Source organism: Mustela putorius, unplaced genomic scaffold (assembly GCF_011764305.1).
Source record: "Mustela putorius furo isolate JIRA1106 unplaced genomic scaffold, ASM1176430v1.1 tig00000487_pilon_pilon_pilon, whole genome shotgun sequence".
NCBI lineage: Eukaryota > Metazoa > Chordata > Mammalia > Carnivora > Mustelidae > Mustela > Mustela putorius.
The window spans coordinates 5451131-5473038 of record NW_025421399.1 but is presented as its reverse complement, the minus strand read 5'-3'; the positions used below and the strand labels follow the sequence as shown (position 1 = coordinate 5473038).

The 21908-nt window shown below is 54.8% G+C and overlaps 1 protein-coding gene across 2 annotated transcripts in view; it reads right to left on the bottom strand.

Annotated features, from left to right (window-relative positions):
* MRC2 (mannose receptor C type 2) overlaps positions 1–21908 on the bottom strand; it is a 56319-nt gene that overhangs the window by 5529 nt on the left and 28882 nt on the right. For both annotated transcript variants that reach the window (XM_045080875.1, XM_045080874.1), the window contains exons 2-20: positions 17078–17479; positions 16215–16388; positions 15848–16012; positions 15519–15632; positions 15002–15145; positions 12163–12351; positions 11867–12021; positions 10855–10962; positions 8420–8535; positions 7821–7969; positions 7026–7243; positions 6177–6319; positions 4981–5083; positions 4388–4526; positions 4241–4276; positions 3750–3910; positions 3583–3650; positions 2778–2878; positions 2340–2482 (exon numbers count right to left, since the gene is read on the bottom strand). In XM_045080875.1, the coding sequence (XP_044936810.1) occupies positions 2340–2482; positions 2778–2878; positions 3583–3650; positions 3750–3910; positions 4241–4276; positions 4388–4526; positions 4981–5083; positions 6177–6319; positions 7026–7243; positions 7821–7969; positions 8420–8535; positions 10855–10962; positions 11867–12021; positions 12163–12351; positions 15002–15145; positions 15519–15632; positions 15848–16012; positions 16215–16388; positions 17078–17479 (2828 nt within the window). The remainder of the gene's footprint in view (positions 1–2339; positions 2483–2777; positions 2879–3582; positions 3651–3749; positions 3911–4240; positions 4277–4387; positions 4527–4980; positions 5084–6176; positions 6320–7025; positions 7244–7820; positions 7970–8419; positions 8536–10854; positions 10963–11866; positions 12022–12162; positions 12352–15001; positions 15146–15518; positions 15633–15847; positions 16013–16214; positions 16389–17077; positions 17480–21908) is intronic.

Sequence of the window (21908 nt, the reverse complement as noted above, 5' to 3'; positions counted from 1 at the left end):
AGAGAGTTAAGTGCTGAACAAGGGGGCGCTCTTACTGTCGGGATGAGTTGTAGCATCAGCTTACTGATGCCAGTGTCAGATTTGGGGTAGGAAAATGGTAAACCCAAAAATAATGCAAGAGTTTGGGGGAGGTTTATCACCAAGCCCTTGCATTTCATTTCAGAGAAGTAGTTCAGAGATACTCCAAGGCCTCCCTTAAATAACTAAATTTAGGGGCGCCTGGGTGGCTCAGTGGGTTAAGCCGCTGCCTTGGGCTCAGGTCATGATCTCAGGGTCCTGGGATCGAGTCCCGCATCGGGCTCTCTGCTCAGCGGGGAGCCTGCTTCCTCCTCTCTTTCTCTGCCTGCCTCTCTGCCTGCTTGTGATCTCTGTCTGTCAAATAAATAAATAAAATCTTTAAAAAAAAAAAAACTAAATTTAGTCATAAAATTAGAAGCAGCGAGGTCACGTCAATATCAGCAATGGAAGAGAAGAATCAGCTCCGTTCGCCAACCCGTGGGGCCTCCCTACCCCATGCAAGTGTACTAGGTGGTATGTCCCCCTGCCCTCCAGGAGCTTAAAGCCAGGGGAGAGGCCGGCGATCACTTTGTCTCCCTACGCCTGGATGCTGCTGGGCTGTAACAAAGGGCAGAGAACTAGGAAAGCAGAATGTCTGGGGCCAGGCAGCGAAGGGGCAGACAGCCTCGCGTACTTCAAAGGCTTCTGGCAGGGGAGTAACTTGTATTCCTACCATGATGCTGATACATCAAGAAAGAGACCAAGTGCATAAATACCATATATTCTGTTTTATATCCGGTGGAAGAAGCCGTGAGAATAAATTTTTGGGAAAATGTAATGACATGAGAAAAGTGTTCAAAATAGAACACTGAAGGCGCCTAAGTGGCTCAGTGGGTTAAAGCCTATGCCTTCAGCTCAGGTCATGATCCCAGGTTTTTGGGATCGAGCCCCACATCGGGCTCTCTGCTCGGTGGGGAGCCTGCTTCCTCCTCTCTCTCTGCCTGCCTCTCTGCCTACTTGTGATCTTTCTCTGTCAAATAAATAAATAAAATCTTAAAAAAAAAAATAGAACACTGAGAAAGTGGATACAAAATCCTGTGATGTAGCAGGATCTCATTTAGGTGAAAAAGGCAGGAAGCAGAGTAACAAATATTCATAGGGCTTATTTCTGGAAAGGATGAGTGAGTTGTATTTTCTTTATTTCTTTTTTTCCCCCAACTTGTAATAATACGTGTGTTACTTTTTTTAAGGTCGAAAAGGTATAATATGTGCTTAAATATTTTGAAGACAGTTAAGCGCTCCAGGACGCTAAGGGGCTGGCTACGCTCCAAGGCAGGACAAAGATTTACGGATTATAGGAGCTGGTGTTAACGAATCTAATCCTCACAATCTGGCTAAGTGGTTTTATCGCAGAGAAAGCACGGATGGGAGCTCAGACTCGTGATGCCAGCATGAACGAGAAAATAGTGTGCCTCTCTTCCTGGGACAAGCTCTTGTCGCCACCGGGTAAAAAACAATGACAATCTAATCAGGTCTGATCAATCAGCCCAGGAGTGCCAAAGTAACTACATAGGAGAGAAGCCCGCTAGAAGGAACAGTCTGCAGCAGACATGTCTAGAAACGTGTCCCTTCTGATTACTGTTACTGTCCCCAACTGTCCCATCTGCACGCTCTAAACCCTTGGGAAAAGAATTTCCTAAATGTTGTTTAAAAAAAAAAATCCTTCAAAGACTTGCTCTTAAACCATCTTAATCAGGTCTTCTGATTAGTTTATGAGGCAGATTAGTTTAAAATACAGCAATGTACTGGCCAATTTTTACACAAAAACCTTTGTTTCATTGGTAGAAGTACTGAAAAACGAAGGATGGACGGACTTTTCCATTTTTATGTATTTGCCTTTATGAGGCAACTTTTTCATCTACAATAACCACTAAACCCATGTTTTAAAGTAATTCGGACCTCAAATGAGACCTGTGAAGTCCCAAATCACGAAGTGTCAGATCAAAATTTTATAAAAAGAATGAAATATATGCAGTCACCTTGCTCTTACTAAAATTATTTAAAGGTGAGTAATTATTATAATTGATCATTTTTGAGTACTTTTCTCATACCACTAATAAAAATTTTTTTAAACTTAAAAATACTCGTTTTTCAGGGGCGCCTGGGTGTCTCAGTTGGTTAAGCATCTGCTTTCAGCTCAGGTCATGATCCCCGGGGTCCTGGGTATAGGCAAGAAGCCATGACTTGGATGTTGCCAAAGAGCCAGGCCTCCTGAAGCTCGGCCTTCCCACGTTCACATCCTGTCCCCTGATACTACTGGGTGGCCCCTCCCCACCTCCTACCTTGTTGAGGAACTGGTTCCAGCCGGAGGGGCAGCCCCCTAGGGCCGTGGGTGGTAGGTCCGGGGGCTGGGGCTCTCCTGTGCTGTTACTGCGTTTACAGATGTAGGGCAAGGCAGTCAGGCACCTCTGGTCCCCCCAGTCCTCTGCAGAAAGAGGAGGGCAGTCACTCTAGCACAGGGCAGAGCCAGCAGCACCCTGGCCTCATGCCCAGTGAAGAGGACATGGGGGTCGGATGCCCGTGTCCAGCTCTGAACTCCGGTCCTCTGTGGCTGCTGAATCATGGGGCCAGGTCCCCACTCTGGGTCTAGCCCCTCTTGGGTTGTGGGAACAAAGAGAATGAGAAGAGACTTATAGGCCTCCCCACGCTCACCACAATGACCCCAACATCAACCCCTCTCCCCAGCTTCTGCACCCTCTCTGCCCCGCCCCCACCCTCACCTCGGCTGGCGGTCATGTACACACACTTCTTATCCTTGCCGATGGGCCGAGGTTTACCCGGTGCCCAGGAGATGAAGTTTATAATGGAACCATCGGTCCATCTGTAAGGACGCAGAACACAGATGAATCGCCCTGGTCCCAACCTCCGTGGCATAGAGCAACGAAGGCCACCAAGATGGGGGGGCAGGGAAGGGCCCGAGCCCAGGGGCTCAGTAGCTACAGGCTAAGCGTGAGGCCACTGAGCTCTGGGCCATTGGGGACCCAAAGACCTGGTGCGTCCAGGTAAGCCCCAGCCCTCCCTGGAAACTCGTTCACTAACTAGAGAAGCCCAAGAAGCCCAGAGCAAAGGTCCAAAGGCAACAGTGCCCTCAGATAGTCTTGTACTCCTGGTCTTTCCAGTCTCGAGCTCCCTCATGCATGCTCCCTACTGCATACAGAGAGGCCCCTCTAGAGGACACCATCTGTTCTTCCCCATATCCTGAGGGGGACTTATCCATGAGTGGCCCCAGCATAATAGCAGCTGCCTTATTTGGTGCCCAGTTATGTGCTCGATGCTGTGCCAAGGACTTCGCACACCTTATTTCTAATCCTACCAGGCAGGCCTCCTTATGCTCATTTTTAGATAAGAAAATCCAGGCCCACAAAGGTTAAGTCATTTGATCAAGGCCAAATCCACGTCTGTCTCTGTGGGCGGCCTCCCCAGTTCCCATCTGGGGTCCCGGCTGGCCATCTAGGCATGCACCCCCCACCTCACATCCAGGCACATGCCCCCCTCCCACAGCTGCTGACCCTGGAAGGCTCCTACCTGAAACGCCCATCACTCTCTGCAGTGTGCAGGCCAATCCACCAGTGCTGCTCTTGGCCTGGGGACAACTGGGGAAACCCATCAGGCAGATAAGGGTTGGCAGGGCCTCTCCTCCCTGGGCCTGCCCTCCCACTGCCCGAGGGCCCAGGCTCACCCAGGGTGCTCACCTTCTGCAGGTTGTGCCCCAGGAAATCCAGCTCGGCCTGGCTGTGCACGGAGACCAGCTCGGCCTGGAACCACGTGCAGATGCGCTGCGCCTGAGCCCACGTGGAGTGGTGCTCGAAGAACTTGTACTCAGCCTCCTGGAAACGCAGCCACTCTCGCCGGCCTGCAGGGACAGTGGGAGTGCGGGAGCAGAGGCCAGGCTGGGGCTGCCTGCTCGAGCCCTGCAGACAGGGTGGGACAAGGCCCAGGCAGGTCCAAGGGCAGGCAGCAGGCGGGGTAGGAACCCCTAAGCCCCCCTGCCCGACACCACTCCAGGCCCAAGCTTGCCCTGCTTGGAGACGGAGGCCCACAGGACTCCAGGCGCCCCGATTCCCCTTCTCTCAGCTCAAACCCCTAACTCCTTTCGTTCCATCCCAGGCAGGCCTGTCCCTGGAGGTGACACCCCTCACCCTCTTCGGACCCCCACGGAGAGTGTGTGGCCTGGGGGCCTTACCTTGTGGGCTGACGTCTGGCTCCCGCACATCTGTGCCTATGGGGACAACAGGGACACAGACGCTGCAGGGAAAGAAGGCCCTCCCCCGGATTCCCCGCCACGCCGCCCTTGGCCCCCTTGCGGGTTCCCAGCACCATCCCACCCAACCTCGAGGGATCTTGCAGATCCAGTCCAGCTGCGTCTCGCACTGCATGGCCACCCACTGCAGGGAGGCCAGGTCGAGCACTGCACAGCCCCTGATGTCGTCGTCGTCGTGCCGGCTCCGGTCGAAATTGTGGTAAGAGAACTGGAGGTCGGAGCAGGAGAAGGTTGTCAAGTTCTCGGCGTCCCCAGAACAGACGTACAGATGGCCGAGCCTGAGCTGGGAACCCCCAACCCTGGGGACACCCCGCCCCCCATTCTTTCCGCCAAAGGCCCTAATTTTATTTTATTTTATTTAAAGATTTTATTTATTTATTTGATAGAGATCACAAGTAGGCAGAGAGGCAGGCAGAGAGAGAGAGGGAGGAAGCAGGCTCCCTGCAGAGCAGAGAGCCCGCTGTGGGGGCTCGATCCCAGTACTCTGGGATCATGACCCAAGCAGAAGGTAGAGGCTTTAACCCACTGAGCCACCCAGGCGCCCTAATTTTAAACCTCGCCCACCGCCAGGCTCTGTCCCGCCCTCAAAGACCACGCCCACCCAACCAGCTCCCTCCGGGGCCCCGCCCACCTGCTGACCCGCCCCCTCCAGGCCCGCTCACCCCCAAGCCGTCGCTCCAGCGCCAGCTCTGCCCGGCTCCAGGGTCTCGACGGTTCAGGCCGATCCAGAACCAGTTCTGCTCGTGGATCTCGGGCTCTGATTCACTTCAGCACGGTCCGGGGGTGGAGACAGAAGAGATGGGGATGAGAGGAGCAGGAGCCCCTTGCAGGTGACCTGGGCTGTCCCGAAGGCCTGGGGCCTCTCTCCATCTGGGCTTCACACTCGCTGGCAATACGCTGTTGGGGCCACCTTTAGAAAGTTCTCTCCCCAGGGAGAACTGACCTAGCTGGACCAGGTGCCCGGCTCACTGGGGGTGGGTGGCCTGGCTCCCTTCCCTGGCTTCCCTTTGGGTGGGGTTTGCCCTGCCAGCAAGACTCTGTAGGCTTTCACTTCGGGGAGTTTAGCAAGTGGTGGGCATGGGGCATAGACCTGGGGCTCTGGAATCAGATAAAAGCAGATTCCAGCGCCGAATGGCCCAGGGGCCAATAACCTAACCTCTGTAGCAGCCCACATGGGTCCTTGATAATGTCCACTTTGTAGGGTTGAAGGAGACCCAGTGAGGATTCAGTGTTTAGTGCAGTACCTGAGACATGGTGAGAGGCCCTCAGTGAGAGTTACAATGACTAGTCCAATAAGGTAATCTGGATGTTTGCTGGAAAGACATGTCCCTGGGAATTAAGGTGTCTTTTGGGAAGCCTGGATCCATTCAGATTTTTTCCAGCACTAAGGGAGTATAGGTGCTGTGTGTCATAGGAGACCCACAGGACAGACATGGGGTCCTTAGGGACCCCTAGGGGCAAATGCTCACTTTTGTAACTTTTCCTGTCTCTCAGGAAAGGCTGTTGTTTGAGGACAGTGGGCTCTTATGGGATGGTGTTGGGGGAGGGGGTGGGGTGTGCTTGGCTTGGATTAGATTTTGCCATGGAGAAGGAGGAGTGAGGAGGGCAGTTACTTTTGTAGAAGTCCGTGAGTCTAAGGGGGATGCTGCTGGTTTCCTGATGATATTTTCCTGACACTGGGGAGCAACCAGGGAGACTGGGGCTCCCTGAGGGAGGGCAGGATGGTCCTGGCATTTGCTGCAGATACACAGGTCATTCGGAGCCCTCAGACAGGCCTCCCTGGGGGTGCATTCACCTCGCCCCCCCCCCACCCTGTGCCCACACAGGTGCATGCAGGCCACTGTCCCAGGCTCAGTACCCAAAGATCTTGTTGAGCATGTTGGCCACAAAGTGTTCCTCCTCATAGCTGGCCAGGCTCAGCAGCTGGGCCCCCAACTCTCGGCAGGCCCCCTGGGCCTGCAGCCAGGTCTTCTTGTCTTGCAGCCTTTCTGAGCTGAACACCTACAGGAACAAAGTCCAGGTGTCTAAGTTGTCCCTACTGGTTCACCTGCCCTCCCAAGACAGCAGTAGGGAGGGGGGGCTGGGGCCTCACGGAATGGGGGTACAGGCTAGCTACGACAATCCTGCTCATCAGAGAACGAGCCCCAGGGGAGGGGAGCCAGTACAGCCAGGTTCTAGAGAACACCCCCTGCCCAGACCCCCGAACCAGCCCAAGACCTGGGCTCTCATCCCAGGGGAGCCACAGTTTGCTGTAGGCAAGTCCCTTCCCCTCCCTGGACTCAGTTTCCTCATGTCATAAAAGACCCTGGACTATGTTAGTGTCTCCCAAACACTGCAGAGTTCAAAAATCAGAGGACCGGGCCCTTCCTCAGCCTAGTGAGTCCCAGTCCCCGTAATGATAGCCTGGAATTTATTTTTCTCAAGCTGCCCAGGTGATTTTGAAAAGCAGCCAGCCCAGCCCCAGTGTTTGGGAACATCTGAAACCGATCATCTCTATGTTTTGTTTTTCTTTTTTTCAATTCTTTCCTTTCATCCAGCACCTATGATATACCAGATCTGAGATTCCACTGACAAGAGTGTCATCGGAAGTTCCCTCTGTCTGCAGTCTGCTGTGGGGAAACAGGGTCCTTAGGGCTGCCCTTGACCTCAGCAAACTGTTTCTCTGCTCTTGTTCCTCTCCCCACTCCCACACCAGCAGGCTGCCTACCTTATAGCAGTGCCGGAGTTTGGGATCCGACCCCCAGCCCTGGGGACAGGAGCCCGTGAGGCTGGGCGTGGGGTCGGGCCCTGGCACTTCGGGCGTCACAGGTGTGCCCAGGCTCTGGCGACAGATGTAGCGAGCCCGGAAGGAGGTGCAGTTCTTCACCTCCCACAGCCCCATTGCGCTGCCTGTGGCCAGGGCCACACAGCCCCCACGGCTGTACCCTAGAGGAGAGAGCAGGAGACCCACTGGCTGAGGACTCGGGGTCTGGCCCTCCCCCACATCCCCGCAGGACACCACCCCGGCCTCGGCCCCCACACTGGGGACGAGCATGGCCGGCTCCTCAGGGACCCGAAGGGAATGGACCAAGTCCTAGCTCTCTGCTCACTCCTGTGAGATTTAGGCAAGTGGCTTAACCTCTCTGAGGCTGTTTTACCATTAGCCTCATGTCATTGAAAAGGCTAAAGGAGACCTTGAAGGTGTAATGGCCATGACCCCGATTGCCAGCACTTGCCGTATGCTAAGCACTTCACATCTTTTCATCCCGTTCAGCCTCACACCAGTCCCAGGAGTCACATCAGTCCTCAGCTGACAGATGGGAAACTGAGGCTCAAAGAGATGCCAAGTGGTTTGGGTCCAGACCCTGAGCTCCTAACTACTCTACTGCACTGTACCAATGACCGGTTTCCTGGGAGGCCCTGGGAACTTGGTCCTGGCCAGGGGCGGGGGGGGGGGCGCCTCCTGGCTTCCCCAAGGAACGTCAGAGAGGGGCTGACTGAGTGCCGCGGAGGAGGGCCTCACCGGGCTGGTCCCGGTTCCAGTGGGTATACATGACATCATCCCCACTGAGCCAGCGGAAGGAGCCAGTGCTGTTGAGGTCCTGTAGGGCTGTCCAGAAGTATTCACCATCCCAGTTGTAGATGAGGCTGCTGACAAAGGCTTGTTCAAACCTGTGAGAGTGAAGCCGATCAGGCAGGGAGCTCGACAAGGCCCAAACTCCACCCCCTCAGCATCCCCTCCATGCCTTGGGCCACAGGCCAGACGCTCCCATCCTGGGAGCCTGGGTGTTGTACCCAGTTGGCAACCTGCTGAGGGAAGTGGGGGCCCCTGGGGACCCTGCAGCAGAGACACAGCTACCGAGCTCCCCCTCTCCTGCCTGCCCCTCCGTGCCTGGCCGAGAAGAATGTCGAGAGGAACAGACACCTGCCCCACAATGGGGTCACTTAGTAAATGGGAACCATTCTTGGGACGATAGTAGAAAAAGGCCCTCGAGCCATTCCAGGCTTCAAGGACTCAGTTTCCTGAGTGGTGATGGCACAAGGCCTCCCCGTTTGGTGGGGAGGCCACATTAGGCCAGGACAGGCAGCAAGGCTGGTCTGGGTACACACCCTGTCCCGTACCTGTTGGTGATGGTGACCAGCTGAGAGCCGTGGTCGGTGCACAGGCGCCGGGCCTCACTGTAGGTGACTTGGTCCTCTCCCAGCCAGTAGCAAGAGGGGCTGTGCCATGTCCAACCCTGGCTCGAGACAGTGGGCAGAAGAGGGATGTCTGTGGGGAGGCCTCTCCTCCCTCACTCGGAAAGCCTGGGGACTGGTCTGACACCGGAGACGGCCCTTCTCATGCTCTGTTTTATACATTATGGCCTCAACCTCCCCTCCCTAGCATAGCCCACAGCAGCCAGACCGGGGGTAGACACATGGCCCAGGGGTGGCTGATTGGGCGAGGGCGGGGGGGAGCCAGGCACCCGCTGGTGGGCTGACAAAGCAAGATGACTGGGGCATTTAAACCCAGGGTCTCAGTGGGAAAATTGCTAGCTGGCTGAGAACCCAGAGCTGAAATTCTGGGAGAGCTGCGGGCTGTGGAGGGAGCCGGTAATCCTCAGGTCCCGGAAAAGGCATAGTGAGCGGAGGGTGCACCTAGCCTGGGTCAGGGGACAGAAAGACCCTCAGCGTCAGCGGGGAACAGCAAAGCTTTGGAAGAGACCACTGCTCTGAGCGGCTGGCTCTCTACCATCAGACCGGCACGAGACCAGGCCAGGTTTCCCGCAACAGACCCCACCTCTTCCCTTGGGCCACCCTGAGCTCTCTGCTCCTGCCTTTCAAAAGAGGAACTGGGGCACAGAGAAATTAAGTGACTGGTCTTTATGCACAGACAGTACAAGGGGGAGCACGGACTTGAACCTGTAGCACAAAGGCTACGCCTGTCCTCATCACATCCCTCATCACAGCTCCTCCTAAGAGACACTACGCCTGCTGGGCCTTCCCCTCCAGGAGCCCTTGAAATGGGAAGCCTCTGGGTGCCTGGGTGGCTCAGTGGATTAAGCCTCTGCCTTGGGCTCAAGTCATGATCTCAGGGTCCTGGGATCGAGCCCCGCATTGGGCTCTCTGCTCAGCAGGGAGCCTGCTTCCCACCTGCCTCTCTGCCTACTTGTGATCTCTCTCTCTGTCAAATAAATAAATAAAATCTTTTAAAAAAAAGAAAGAAAAAAAGGAAAGAACGAAAGAAAGAAGGAGGAGCGCCTGCGTGGCTCAGTGGGTTATGCCTTCGGCTCGGGTCCTGGGATTAAGCCCCACATTGGGCTCTCTGCTAGGCAGGGAGCCTGCTTCCTCCTCTCTCCCTCTCTCTGCCTACCTGTGATCTCTATCTGTCAAACAAATAAATTTTTAAAAAAATCTAAAAAAAAAAAAAAAAAGAAAAAAAGAAAGAAAAAGAAAGAAATGGGAAGCCTCAGGGTAGATTCAAGGGACAGAAACACAGCCCCTTGGGCAAGAGCCAGAGCAAAAGTGAAGCTGGGGGCCCTGGGGGGCTGATACTGGGATGGGGAGTGCTGGGGCTGTGCTAAGATCCCAGCTCTCCCAGGGCATTACCCGGGGCTGCCCAACACTGCACACACATTCCAGGTGGCCCTGGTTCCTGGGCACTTAGTCACTGTCCTCACTCCCCTACTCCCACTTCCCTCAGGGCAGGACAGGGCGCCTGGGCCAGTCCCGGACCACGCTGGTCCCCCGGGCACTTCAGCAGGGCCCCGTCGGCCCCCTCTCCTCCCCCTTGAAGCTCATGCCTGTTGTTGTCTCAGGCCCCTGCCCCGGGGGGAGAGCCCGGGGTTCCTGTGAGGTGGGGAGCAGGAAGGGGGCTTACTCTGAAGGGAAACAGAATGAATGCCAGACTGGCAGCAAGGGCGTGGCCTTGGCCAATGGAGCCATCAGGGGGCCAAAAACACCATCAAGTGTCTCTTTTGAACAACCTCTCTATAGTCATCCCCACCACTGACCCCGCTGCTTGGCTGAGGGCCAGGCTGGGGGCGTCTGGGAGGGGCTGGGTCCATCACCCACCTGCACACTCATTCATCCATGCTCTGCCCCACTAGCCCAGTCATTCCTGATCTTCCTCCCTCCCTGACGGTCTGGAAGCCCCTTGGGCTAGGAACGGAAGGCGGGGACCCCAGAATGGCCTCATTCCTCCAGGGGAGACATCAGGTGGCATGGTGGGTGCTGGCAAAGACGGAGGTGGCGAAGCAGGACTGGGGTATAGCCCAGCAGCCACACTCAGGATGACCTGGGGGCCTGCTCACACCCACCTCCGGCTCTCTGCTGCCTCTGGGAAGTGGCTTCTTCATGCCGAGTGGGGGTGGGGAACTCTGCTTCCTCCCAGCTGCCCCCACCCTACCCCACCCCACCTCAGCCGGTGTCACCCCTTCTGGAACAGAGCAGTTTGGAGAGCAGGAGGAAGGGATGTGCCCAGCAAGGGAGGCTGCACAATTCTAGCTGCCCCCTTCCTCCCAGGGGGAGCCCCTTGGTTGGCCCCGCCCAGGGGGCAGCTCCAGAAACACCCTCACCTTTCGGCAGCCGTGGTCCTCCTCGGCCGCCCCCTGGCTCAGCTGGCCAGCCTTCTTGCAGATGGAGGGCAAGGACTGGTTGCAGGGACTATCGTTCCAACGACCCTCCTGGGGACACAGGATGAGAGAGCGTCTCAGCCTCCCTCCCCCAAAGCCTTGGGTGAACCGGATTTTCTAGACCCACCCCTGCCTCCAACTTGATCTGTGTGTGTGTCCCAGGCTGGCCTGTGTCCCCCTTCTCCTAGCCAGCAGTTTATCTGCCCTTGGCTCCTTCCAGAGGGCAAGGGTGTTTGTGTCCCAGCCCCCAGGAGAACGCCTGGCACGTGGCAGACACTCAACAAATAACTGTCTATAAATTTTTAAATAGCATCCCTTATGCCAGATGGCTCTGTCTCCATCGTCCTGGCACTGTTTGCAGGATCTCACCGCAGAGCATCCTCTCTGTCCCTGGAGTTGGTGCTCTGTCCCTTTGACTTTGGTCTTTTTAAAGGGTCTCATGTCGGCTTGAAGCCCTCCATCGATTCCTTCATCTACCCACACTGCATCCGAGCCAAAGTCCTGGCAGACAGTCACCGCCCCATCATTTTGGGAAGAGACAGGACCCTGGGCTGGGTTGGGCTGGCGCAGAGCCACCCTGCCAATGGAGCAGGTCCTTAAAATGCGGCTTCCGATGCCACCTGCTGGCGGGGAGAGCAGCTGGCGGACCAAGACGGTGCCAGGCAGGGCCTGCCCCTTTAATCCACCCAATGACCCTCTGAGGTCGGTACTTTTAGTGTTCCATTGACAGACGAGGAAACTGACGCACAGAGAGGTTAAGTAACTTGCCCAAAGTGACCCAGCTAGTCCGGATGGGGAGGATTCAGACCCTGCCCATCTCTCCACATGGAAGGGAAGGGGTTGGCAGACAAGTGGGGGCTTCTGAGACACAGTGGGGGGGTGGTGTGGAGACAGGAGCTGACAGCACTCCTAAAACCAGGGCAGAACCAGGAGGCTGGGGAGAAGGGGTTCTCACCGGCCCCCAGATGGTGACACAGTCCTCCAGGCTGTCCCGGAAGTTGTTGGGCTCAAAGGGGTGCCAATGGGTGAAGCTCACAAGGCTCCCATCAGACCACTCAAAATTCATCTGCAGTTTCAAGTCGTTGAGGCCGATCCACAGCTCCTCCACCTCTGCGGTGCGGTGGGAGAGAGGGGAGAGAGGGCGCACGGAGAGGTCAGCCTTGGCCTCTGGCAGCGGACGGAGAGATGGTCCCAGGACCCCTTGGGCAGGACAGGCTGGGCACGGAGGAGTGTGGACGAGCAGCCCCTCACCTTGCTTGATCTGCTTGGTGATGAACTCCAGCTCGGCCATGCTGTGGATGCTGAGCAGGTCCCCACCAGCCCGCAGACACGCCTTCTTGGACTCCTGCCAGCTGCGCTTCTCCGCCTGCAGGCGGTAGCAGTGGCCCTGGAAGGCCTGCCAGCTGGGCTCGCACTCCACCTTCACGTTGGCCCACACATCTGCAGAGACCCACGAGGTGCTGTTCAGGGACCAAGCCACCCAGCCTTGGTGCCCCAGCCTGCTGGGGGTCAGCCCGGGCAGGGCCCCAGAGTCCCCTCCTCCCCACCCCTGCCTCAGATCAGCCCTGGCCACCAGATGCGAAAAAGACCAGGCCCTCCAGGGAGGCTGGAGGCCCAGAGGCAGAGCCCCAGGAGCTGGTGGCAGATTTCACCCAGGACAGGACAGCCCCTCCCACGGCGCGGGGTGGGGGATCTTTCAGAAAGAGATGGGTGCAGACCTAGGTCAGGCCAGCCTCAGGAGCCTCAGTGCCCTCCTCCATAAATGGGGTTTCCTATTATAGATTCAAATTTAGCTTATGTCCACCTTGATTAATTAAGGAAACCATTGTCACTACCTCAAATAGCTTATACTGGATGTGGACTTGGTGCTGACCGTGGCAGTCCAGAATGAAGGGATGGGGAAGCGGGGCCCGGGAGGCTGGCGGCCCAAGAAGTCACTGCCACCTGGAAGGACTCCCCTAACAGGGATTTCTCCTCTTTGCTCCTTCCCCAATGTGCCAGGCTCCACCCAAGGACCGCGAAACCCACCGGTAACGGGTTCTTCCTCACCCCTGCTTTCACGCATTTCAACTTCCCTGTCTAGGACTGGGGTCCCAGAGCAGCTAAAGCAAACAAGCTCTCACTTGGGACTTAGCAAGAAAAAACCAGACTTCACTGCACCATTCACACTGTCAGGCTCCGGCAGGATTCTGCCTGGCCAGGAGCTTCCCTCCCCCTCGAAGCATCACACTAGACTGGGATTCTGGGATCCGCTCCGTTCCAAGAGACCCTCCAGGGTCCAGCATACTGTTTCTTGGAGGCCGGGCAGAGTGGGGAGGGCTAAGCCTGAGCAGACTGGCCCTTGGACTCAGGCTTGTCAGTCGTCTCCTCAGCCTCGCCAGCTAAGACCCAAGGCTGCAGCCAGACAGAACCCAAGCTCAGACCTGAGGGGGCCTTCTTTGGCTGATGGGAGGAGAGAAACTCAGGAAATGTGGATGCTTTGGGGGGCACCATGGTACCTCCTTTGGAATGACATGCCTTGTGTGGTGAGACCCAGAAGGCAGAACCCATCCAAGAAACGGCTCAGAGCGGGTGGAAAGAGAAAATTCGCTGCCACAGACATATCTACAGGTCCATGAGGCCCCACAGGAGACGTCCCCCAACAGTGGCAACATTGGGGAGGTCCAGGGACAGAAGAGTTGGTGAGGGGCCAGTCCTGAAGGATAGGCTGGGCCTGCCCGAAGGGGGACCCTTCTTCCTTCCTTCACAAAGCAGCTTCTGAGAAGACCTAGAATTGGCGCCTGCTGCCTGCTCCCTCCTAGAACTGAGGTCCTCTGGGTGCGGGGCGCCAGTGTTGTAGTAAGACTTTGCTCCTGACCCCTTAGGAGAGGAGGACAGAAAGCAGTGGCTGGTCATGGCCCTGAACTGATCTTCAGCAATACTTCCATGGTCAGGAGTAGAAATCCTGCTCTGTAAGCTCTTTACTTTCTGGTGAGTTTGTGCTTTTTTTCTGGGTTTGATGGATTTTCTTTACAAAAAAAATGATAATTCCCTCTTCACCATTCCCACGGCCACTGGACTGCCCGGGTAGCCCTTTGCACGCTGTTAACACCTCTTCTGCCCCCTCGGGCTTGCCCCTCTGGACCAGGGCAGGTCTCCAGCCTGACAACAACCCTCCAAGAGGTCGGAGTTTACTCCAATTTGCACTCAGAGATCGAGCAGCTTGCCCAAAGCCACACACCAGGAAGGGGCATGGTCCCCAAAGCCGCGCTTGTGCCTATTACCCCACCCTCCTCCACCGCCCCCAAGAGCCATCTCTGTGAATCATAAGTGTCAGCAAGACATTCCCTGGCTTAAAAACATGCAGAGGCTCCCCACAGCCTATCTGGCTCCGCCCCAACTGGGCCCCCGCAGCCAAGACCCGCTGGGGACTGGCTGCCACCTGCCTTTCTGAACTACTCTCGCACCTGCACGCACTGCCTGAGGACCTCGAGAGCCGGTGGGGGAGGGGCGGCTGAGATTCTGCATTTATAACCCGCTCTCAGGGGAGGCTATGCCACTCCTCCAAAACCCACACTTGGCAGTGATTAGCGCCTAGACTCCAACCAGACCTTAATGCTCCCCAAACTGTTTGATGCTGCTGTATACTTCCATGTCTCTACACCTTTGCACATGCGGTTCCCTCTGCCAGAAATGCCCTTCCCTCACAACTCCTCATGCCTTTTTAAAGTTACAGTCTACCTGAAAGGCTCCAATCAAATGTCACACCCACGAAACCCTTCTTAATTCCCAGGAGCTTAAGCAACTTCTTCTCTAGGCATTTCTTCTCCTCTAACATTTATTATATATGTTTTTATAATGGCACAGGACTCAGGCTATTCTCTGTGTTGAGATGTCTGTCACCCTCCAGCGGAGTGTGACCGCTGCAAGGACAGTGCGAATTGCCAGCATTTAACACAGTTGTGGACGAATGTTCTCCGGAGGGATTAATGGAGCGGTCCACAGGTCCCCCACTAGGGAGGATCAGAGTCCCCTCAGGCGGAGGAGGCCCCGGAAGCCCCGCCCCACCCCGTCCCGCGCCAAGTGAGTTGCGGGGATCCGATCGGCTCACCCGGAGGCGGGCGCTCGGCGGTGGCGTTGGGCTTCTTCTTGCACACGTAGGGCAGCGCGATGCTGCAGTCGCGGTTCTGCCAGCCGCCGGAGGACTCCGTGCGGATCACCCCGCAGTTCTCCTCGCTCGGGTTGTCTGGCTGATCTGTGGGGAGGGCAGGGCGCCAGCAGCCCAGGAGAGAGAAACTCACACCCCAGCCCAAGGCTGCTCCCTGGGGGGACCTAGGGGGGTTGCTCGCTGTCTCCACCCCACACCCCGGCGCCGGGCCGCCCTCCACCCAGCCCTGGTACTGGCCCCAGCCGCCTCCGTGGCCAGGCCTGATATGCAGCCTGTTCCCCAAGCCCGCCCCATCAGGTTCTAGTGGGGCCCAACTTGGGGGCAGAGGGAGGGAAAGTTGTCCCACCACCCCGGCCCCCCGCCCCCACACCATCTGGAGCAGGGTACCAGGAGAGGAATAAAGAGGCCAAAGGCCTTTGCAGTCCCCAGGATGCCCTGCGCCCCGAACCCCACGCCTCACCACTCTCCCAGTTGAGGTACTTCAAGGGCGAGTTGTCGGACCACTGCCAGCCTCCACTGGTGTCCAGGTCATTCAGGCCAATCCAGAGTGTGGAGCTGTAGCCAGTGAGGAGCCCTGAGCACAGGACAGACTCAGTGAGAACGGGATCGCCCCACCCTCAGCCCTGTCCCTCTGTGCCCCCACCAAGGGCCTCCCAGCCCCACCAGCAGAAAGGGCTCAGTGCCCTCCAAAGATGGGGACGGGTCTCCGGCTCCTGCCCCCCTCCCTGCCATGACCCCAATTGTCAGGCCCAGCACCTCCCCTGCTACCCCGGGGCCTTGCCACCTCACCATTGATGTAGGTCTGCTCGTGGATCTCTGTGATGCTCAGCAGGTCTGCCCCCTGCTGCTCGCAACTGGCCCAGGCCTCCCTCCACGACAGAGTGGACTGGAAGTTAAACTGGTAGCAGCTGTCAGTCAGCTGGTCCTTGTCCCAGAAGGTCTCACAGTCATTACCTGCCACCACGACAGCAGTCTCTCAAGATGTGAGGAGACTCCCCTCACAGAGACCCCCATCCCTGCCACATGCTGCTCTGCGCTATGAGCAGGGGCATCTTATCACCCCAGTCTGGAAAGTTCTTCCACCCACCCTGAGGCCCCTGAAGTTCAGCCTCCCTCCGGGAGCCGCCCTGGCCCGCCCCGTCCACCCAGCTCTCACTCTTGATGGGGCAGAAGCCCCAGCGCTCGTCCTTGCCGTAGTCCTGGGTGGTGGCACACCACAGGTGCCCGTCCTCGCGGCCTGTGCTGGTGCAGCTGTGGAACCACTGGTTGTCATACTTGAAGGGGATGGTGCATGGCTTCCCGTGGGAGTTCCCTTGGATGGTGTAGACCTCTGCAGGAAGGGAGCCAGTCCCTTGGCATCTGGACCCCAGAGGCTGTCTGCCTCCCTCAGCCCTCAGGGACTATCCCCTATCCCAGGAGCTGGGGATGGGGCAGCTCCAGGTGGTGCTTCAGGCTTCAAAGCTCCCTCTGCGGTGAGGTGAGCGCAGGAGCCTGGGGGAGGTCCTGCTGCAGCTGCTGCCGTGGGCTGGGAGGGAGCTCCCCATGATGCCTGTCCAAACTCCAGCTGCCCCTCCCCCCAAAGTTCCATCTCCGAACTCAGGCTGTCTTACAGGAAAAGGAACCCCAGGACGGAGCTGTTGGGAATTTTCTTCATTATTCCCATGAATGGCCCTGCACTAGGTGACTCCGGTCCCCAGGGTAATCCTGGCAAAATGGGGATCAAGACACTAAGGGGAGTTACTCTAGGGTCTACTCTGGAGCGTGGGCCTGGAAGGGAATTGTCATTTAATTTTATGTTACACACTTTTGTACTGTTTGAGGTCTTTACAAGTTGTAGTCCTTTTGTAATTTCTTAACAATAAACGCTTTGAATTTTCTTAATTATCCCCAAATGCTTCCCACTGCCATTAAAGATTGGGCCGCCAAAGGTCTGCAGAGGCCAAAGTCCCCATCACTCCGTGGCTTCTGGGCCTCCTGACCCTGGAGGGCCCCACCCCGTCCCCGCAAGCCGTCTCTCACCATAGTAGGGCCTCGCACACAGATCCTCATCGCTGCCATAGATACGCCACTGGCCGCTGCGGGTCTGGTCGCCGCGCTCGGGGCCACCAGCCTTGGACATGTTGCCGGTGCGACCCCCCAGGAGCTGGGACAGCTGGTCACCCAGTGTGCGACAGTGCCAGCGAAGATTCAGTGCCTCCCGGTCACATTCGTACATGCCCAGGGAGGCTGTGGTGTTGGTGCCCGGCCAGCCTGTGCCCAGACACTGCATGGTACCCAGGCTGAACAGCCGGTTTCGGGAGACCCACTTCCAGCGCTGGGCGGGGAGACTGGCATTGCAGGCTGGGGAGACTCTGACTTGCCCCCCCTGGGCCTCCAGGCAGCCCTGCAGTCCGTGGCTGAAGATGAGGAAGACATTGGGCTCTGCAAGGGAAAGCGGGACATGAAGCCATTGCAGGGGCTCTCTGGGCTGGCTCCCGATGGCCGGTGCCGCCTTCAGATGCTGCTCCCAAGCCTGGCGCTGGCTTGTGAGCCTCCCTCATACGGTAAATCAGTCCTCACCCCCAACACTTTGAGGAATGGGGTGAGACGCAGCGCCACCCTCGTGTGCCCAGAGGAGGCACAGCCTGCATGGCCAGCCTCTGCGCCAGCCCCACACTCCCCCTCGAGGCAGGACTCAGCCCTCCGTCCCACCTTCAAAGGCAGACCCAGCCCCACGTGGCAGGCTGGGTACTGTGTGCTTTTCCAAAGATCTCATGAGGAGCAGCGGAGGCACGGACATCACAGGGGCAAGTTGCAACTTTATCCCAATCTCCGAGACGTAGTGCGGTTTTCCCACCAAAGCTCCTCTGTGGTTTGCCGTAATTTGTCTTATTATTCCCCTTTGCCCCTCAGCTTCACTGACTCCTTCCTTTCCTGACTTCTAGAATCTTCCCAAGGCCCCACCCCCACCCCATATCCAACCGTTCACACCCCCCATCACCATTTCGCACCTTATTTTGTAAGCAGCGCTAAGCGAGGAATCCAACCTGTGCCCAAGCGCGCTGACTTTACAGGTTAAGAAACCGAGACTCAAATGTATAGAAATTAGATACTGGTTGCCTGAGGCTGGGCTGGGGGTGATGGGAATGGGAAGTGATTGCTAAGGGGTACAGGGTTTATTTTGGGGTGATGAAAATGTTCTGAAGTTAGATTGTTGTGATAACTGCCAAATTCTGTGAATCAGTAAAACCCAACTAATTGTATGTTTTAAATGGATGAATTCTTTGATATGTGAATTATATCTCACTAAAGCTGAGCGAGAGAGAGGGAGGATGGAAAGGAGAAAAAAAAAAGTTTAGAGGCGTGACCTGCTCACGATGTCACACAGCCAGGAAGCAACCCGAGGCCTGACACCCATGTCTGACCACCTTCTCCTTGTTTCCAGGCGGCTGCTGAAGTACCCAGCACACACATACCTCTGTTCCCAGGGAACTTTTGCATCCATTAGCCACTAACCCCTCAGGATAATTTCTGTGTCTTGAAGGCATGAATCTTACTGCGAAGGCCCAAACCCCGGCCTGTGACTTGGGCAAGTTGCATTACCTCTCTCTGACTCAGTTTCCTCATCAGACTGTTGTGAAGGTTAAATGAGAGACTACATGGCAAGGGTTGGGAGCAGGGTCTGGCACACGGTACGGGCACTGTAAATTACTATTGTTAACATCATGATGATTCCTCTTTTGTGCTACACGCAGAGCAACTGACGAAGGGTAGTGAAATGATTTAACTAGTCACGAAGCTGGTTAGAGATGGAGCCGAAATTTGGTCCTGGTCTTCTGAGTTTAAACCCCAAGCTCTTTCTGTTCCACCATGGCCTTAACCTCCTTCTTTAATCCATTTCCCATGGCCAGCCAGGATGACTTTTAAGAGATATAAATAAATTTCCCCCAAATTATTTATATATGTGCGGGGGGAGAGATTTTATTATTTAATTTTTTATTACATTTTATTTATTTATTTATTTATTTATTTATTTGAAAGAAAGAAGAGATAGCATGAGAAGGGGGAAAGGGCAGAGAGAGGGAGAAGCTGACTCCCCACTGAGCAGCGAAACCGATTCGGGGCTCGATCCCAGGATCCTGAGACCATGACCAGAGCCGAACGCAGTCACCTAACCAACTGATCCACCTAGGTGCTCCAAAGTTCCAGAAATTTTTTTTTTAAAGATTTTATGTATTTATTTGACAGAGATCACAAGTAGGCAGAGAGGCAAGCAGAGAGAGAGAGGAGGAAGCAGGCTCCCTGCTGAGCAGAGAGCCCGATGTGGGGCTCGATCCCAGGATCCTGAGATCATGACCTGAGCTGAAGGCAGAGGCTTTAACCCACTGAGCCACCCAGGCACCCCTCCAGAAATTTTTAAAAATGATATTTGAGGGGCACTTGGTTGGCTTCAAAATGAAGTGTCTGCCTTTGGCTCAGGTCATGATTCCAGGGTCCTGCTCAGCAGGGTGCCTGCTTTTCCCTCTCCCACTCCCCCTGCTTGTGTTCCCTCTCTCACTGTCTCTCTCTCTCTCTCTATCAAATAAATAAAATCTTAAAAAAAATAAATTCTAACAAATCAATTTTAAAAAAATGGTATTGGAGTGTTGAAGGTCATAAAGGAAACAGTGATGAACTCTGTGACATCATAATCCCTTCAATAGCAAAAATATATCACAAACAAAGCCAGAATTCCAGTGACAAAAACATATACAATTTATAGGTGGCAAATAGCTTATTCCCTAATATAAATCTCCCTCTTGCTTAAAATCCTTCAGAGGCAATTCATGACTTTTCAAATAAAAATCAGACTTCTTACCATGAGCCACAGACCCTATATGGTCTGGTCCTGTCTGCCGGTCTGACCCTGGATCACACATGCTCAAGTCACACTGCCCTCCTTGTCCTTCCTTGAACAGACTTAGTACTTCCTTCTTTTCTTTTTTAAGATTTTATTTTTTAAAAGTAATCTCTACACCCAACATGGGGCTCCAACTCACAAGTCCAGCTCACAAGTTTGAGAGTCTCAAGCTCCACCGACTGAGCCAACCAGGAGCCCCAGGCTTGGGGCTTTCTTGCCTTAAGGCTTTTGTGGGGCTTCCTCTGCCTAGTATTTCACTTTTCTAAGAAGTCACTTTTTTTTTTTTAAAGATGTTATTTATTTATTTGATAGACTGAGATCACAAGCAGGCAGAGAGGCAGGCAGAGAGAAAGGGGGAAGCAGGCTCCCTGCAGAGCAGATAGCCCGACGTGGGGCTCGATCCCAGGACCCTGAGACCATGACCTGAGCTGAAGGCAGAGGTTTTAACCCACCGAGCCACCTAGGCACCCTCAAGAAGTCACATTTTTAAAAAAGACTTATTTATTTATTAATTTGAGAGAGAGAAAGTGCACATGCTTGAGTGTTTGAGCAGGGGGGAGGGGCAGAGAGAGGAGGAGAGAATCCTCAAGCAGACTCCCCACTGAGTGTGAAGCCCAATATGGGGGTCTATCTTAGGACCCTTAGATCATGATCTGAGCCTAAAGCAAGAGCTGAATAATGCCTAATTGACTGACCCACCTGGGCACTCCAAAAGTTGCATCTTTTTCTTTTTTTTTTTTAAAGATTTTATTTATTTGACAGAGAGAGAGCGAGAGAGAGAGACAGCAAGATAGACAAGCAGGGATAGAGGGAAAGCAGGCTTCCTGCTGAGCAGGGAGCCCGATGCGGGGCTCGATCCCAGGACCCCAGGATCATGACCTCAGCTGAAGGTAGACACTTAATGACTGAGCCACCCAGGCGCCCCTCAAAAGTCCCATCTTTAGGGCGCCTGGGTGGCTCAGTGGGTTAAGCCGCTGCCTTCGGCTCGGGTCGTGATCTCAGGGTCCTGGGATCGAGTCCCGCGTCGGGCTCTCTGCTCAGTGGGGAGCCTGCTTCCTTCTCTCTCTGCCTGCCTCTCCGCCTACTTGTGATCTCTCTCTGTCAAATAAATAAATAAATAAAATCATTAAAAAAAAAAAAAAGTCCCATCTTTAAAGAGGTCCTTCTGACCTAATCTAAAGTAGCCACCCAGTTACTCTCTATCATATTGCTTGACTGTAGTTCTCTTCACAATATTTATTATCTGATTTTTTTTTTTTTCAACATCTGGGTTAACTGTGAGTCTTTTGTCTACTGGTTATTTTTTTCCTCTTGATTATGGGTCACATTTCCCAGCTGCCTGCATGTCTAGTAATTTTTGTTACATACTGGACATTGTGGGTAATGTTATGAAGAGTTTGGATTTTTTTTCTTTCTTTCTTTCTTTTTTTATGGTATACAGGATGTTGTGGATGACATGTTCCAGGGAGTCTGGATCCTTTTTTTTTTTTTTTTTTTTAATCTTCCTAAAAAGAATGTTGAGTTTTGTTCTGGCAGGCAGTTAAATTACTGGTGGATCATCTTGATCCTGTAGAGGCTTGGTTTTAGGCTTTACTAGGGTGGGGTTGTTTTGGTTTTGCCTTTAGTCTTAGGGTGCGGCTGTTATCCTTGGGTTTAATCATAAGGTGAGACCCTTCTGGAGTTTCAAAGGAAAACCTTAGGCAATTATCAAGCCCCTCTGACTTGGTGGAACTTTAATTCCAAACTCTGTTCCCTCAGCACCAGGCAGCATCTGAAACCTTCTCTCTCTGCTGCTGTCTCTTGGTGGGTTTTTTTTTCTTTTCTTTCTTTTTTTTAAAAGATTTTATTTACTTATTTGACAGAGATCACAAGTAGGCAGAGAGAGGAGAAAGCAGGCTTCCTGCTGAGCAGAGATCCCAATTCGGGGCTCAATCCCAGGACCCTGGGATCATGACCTGAGCCAAAGACAGA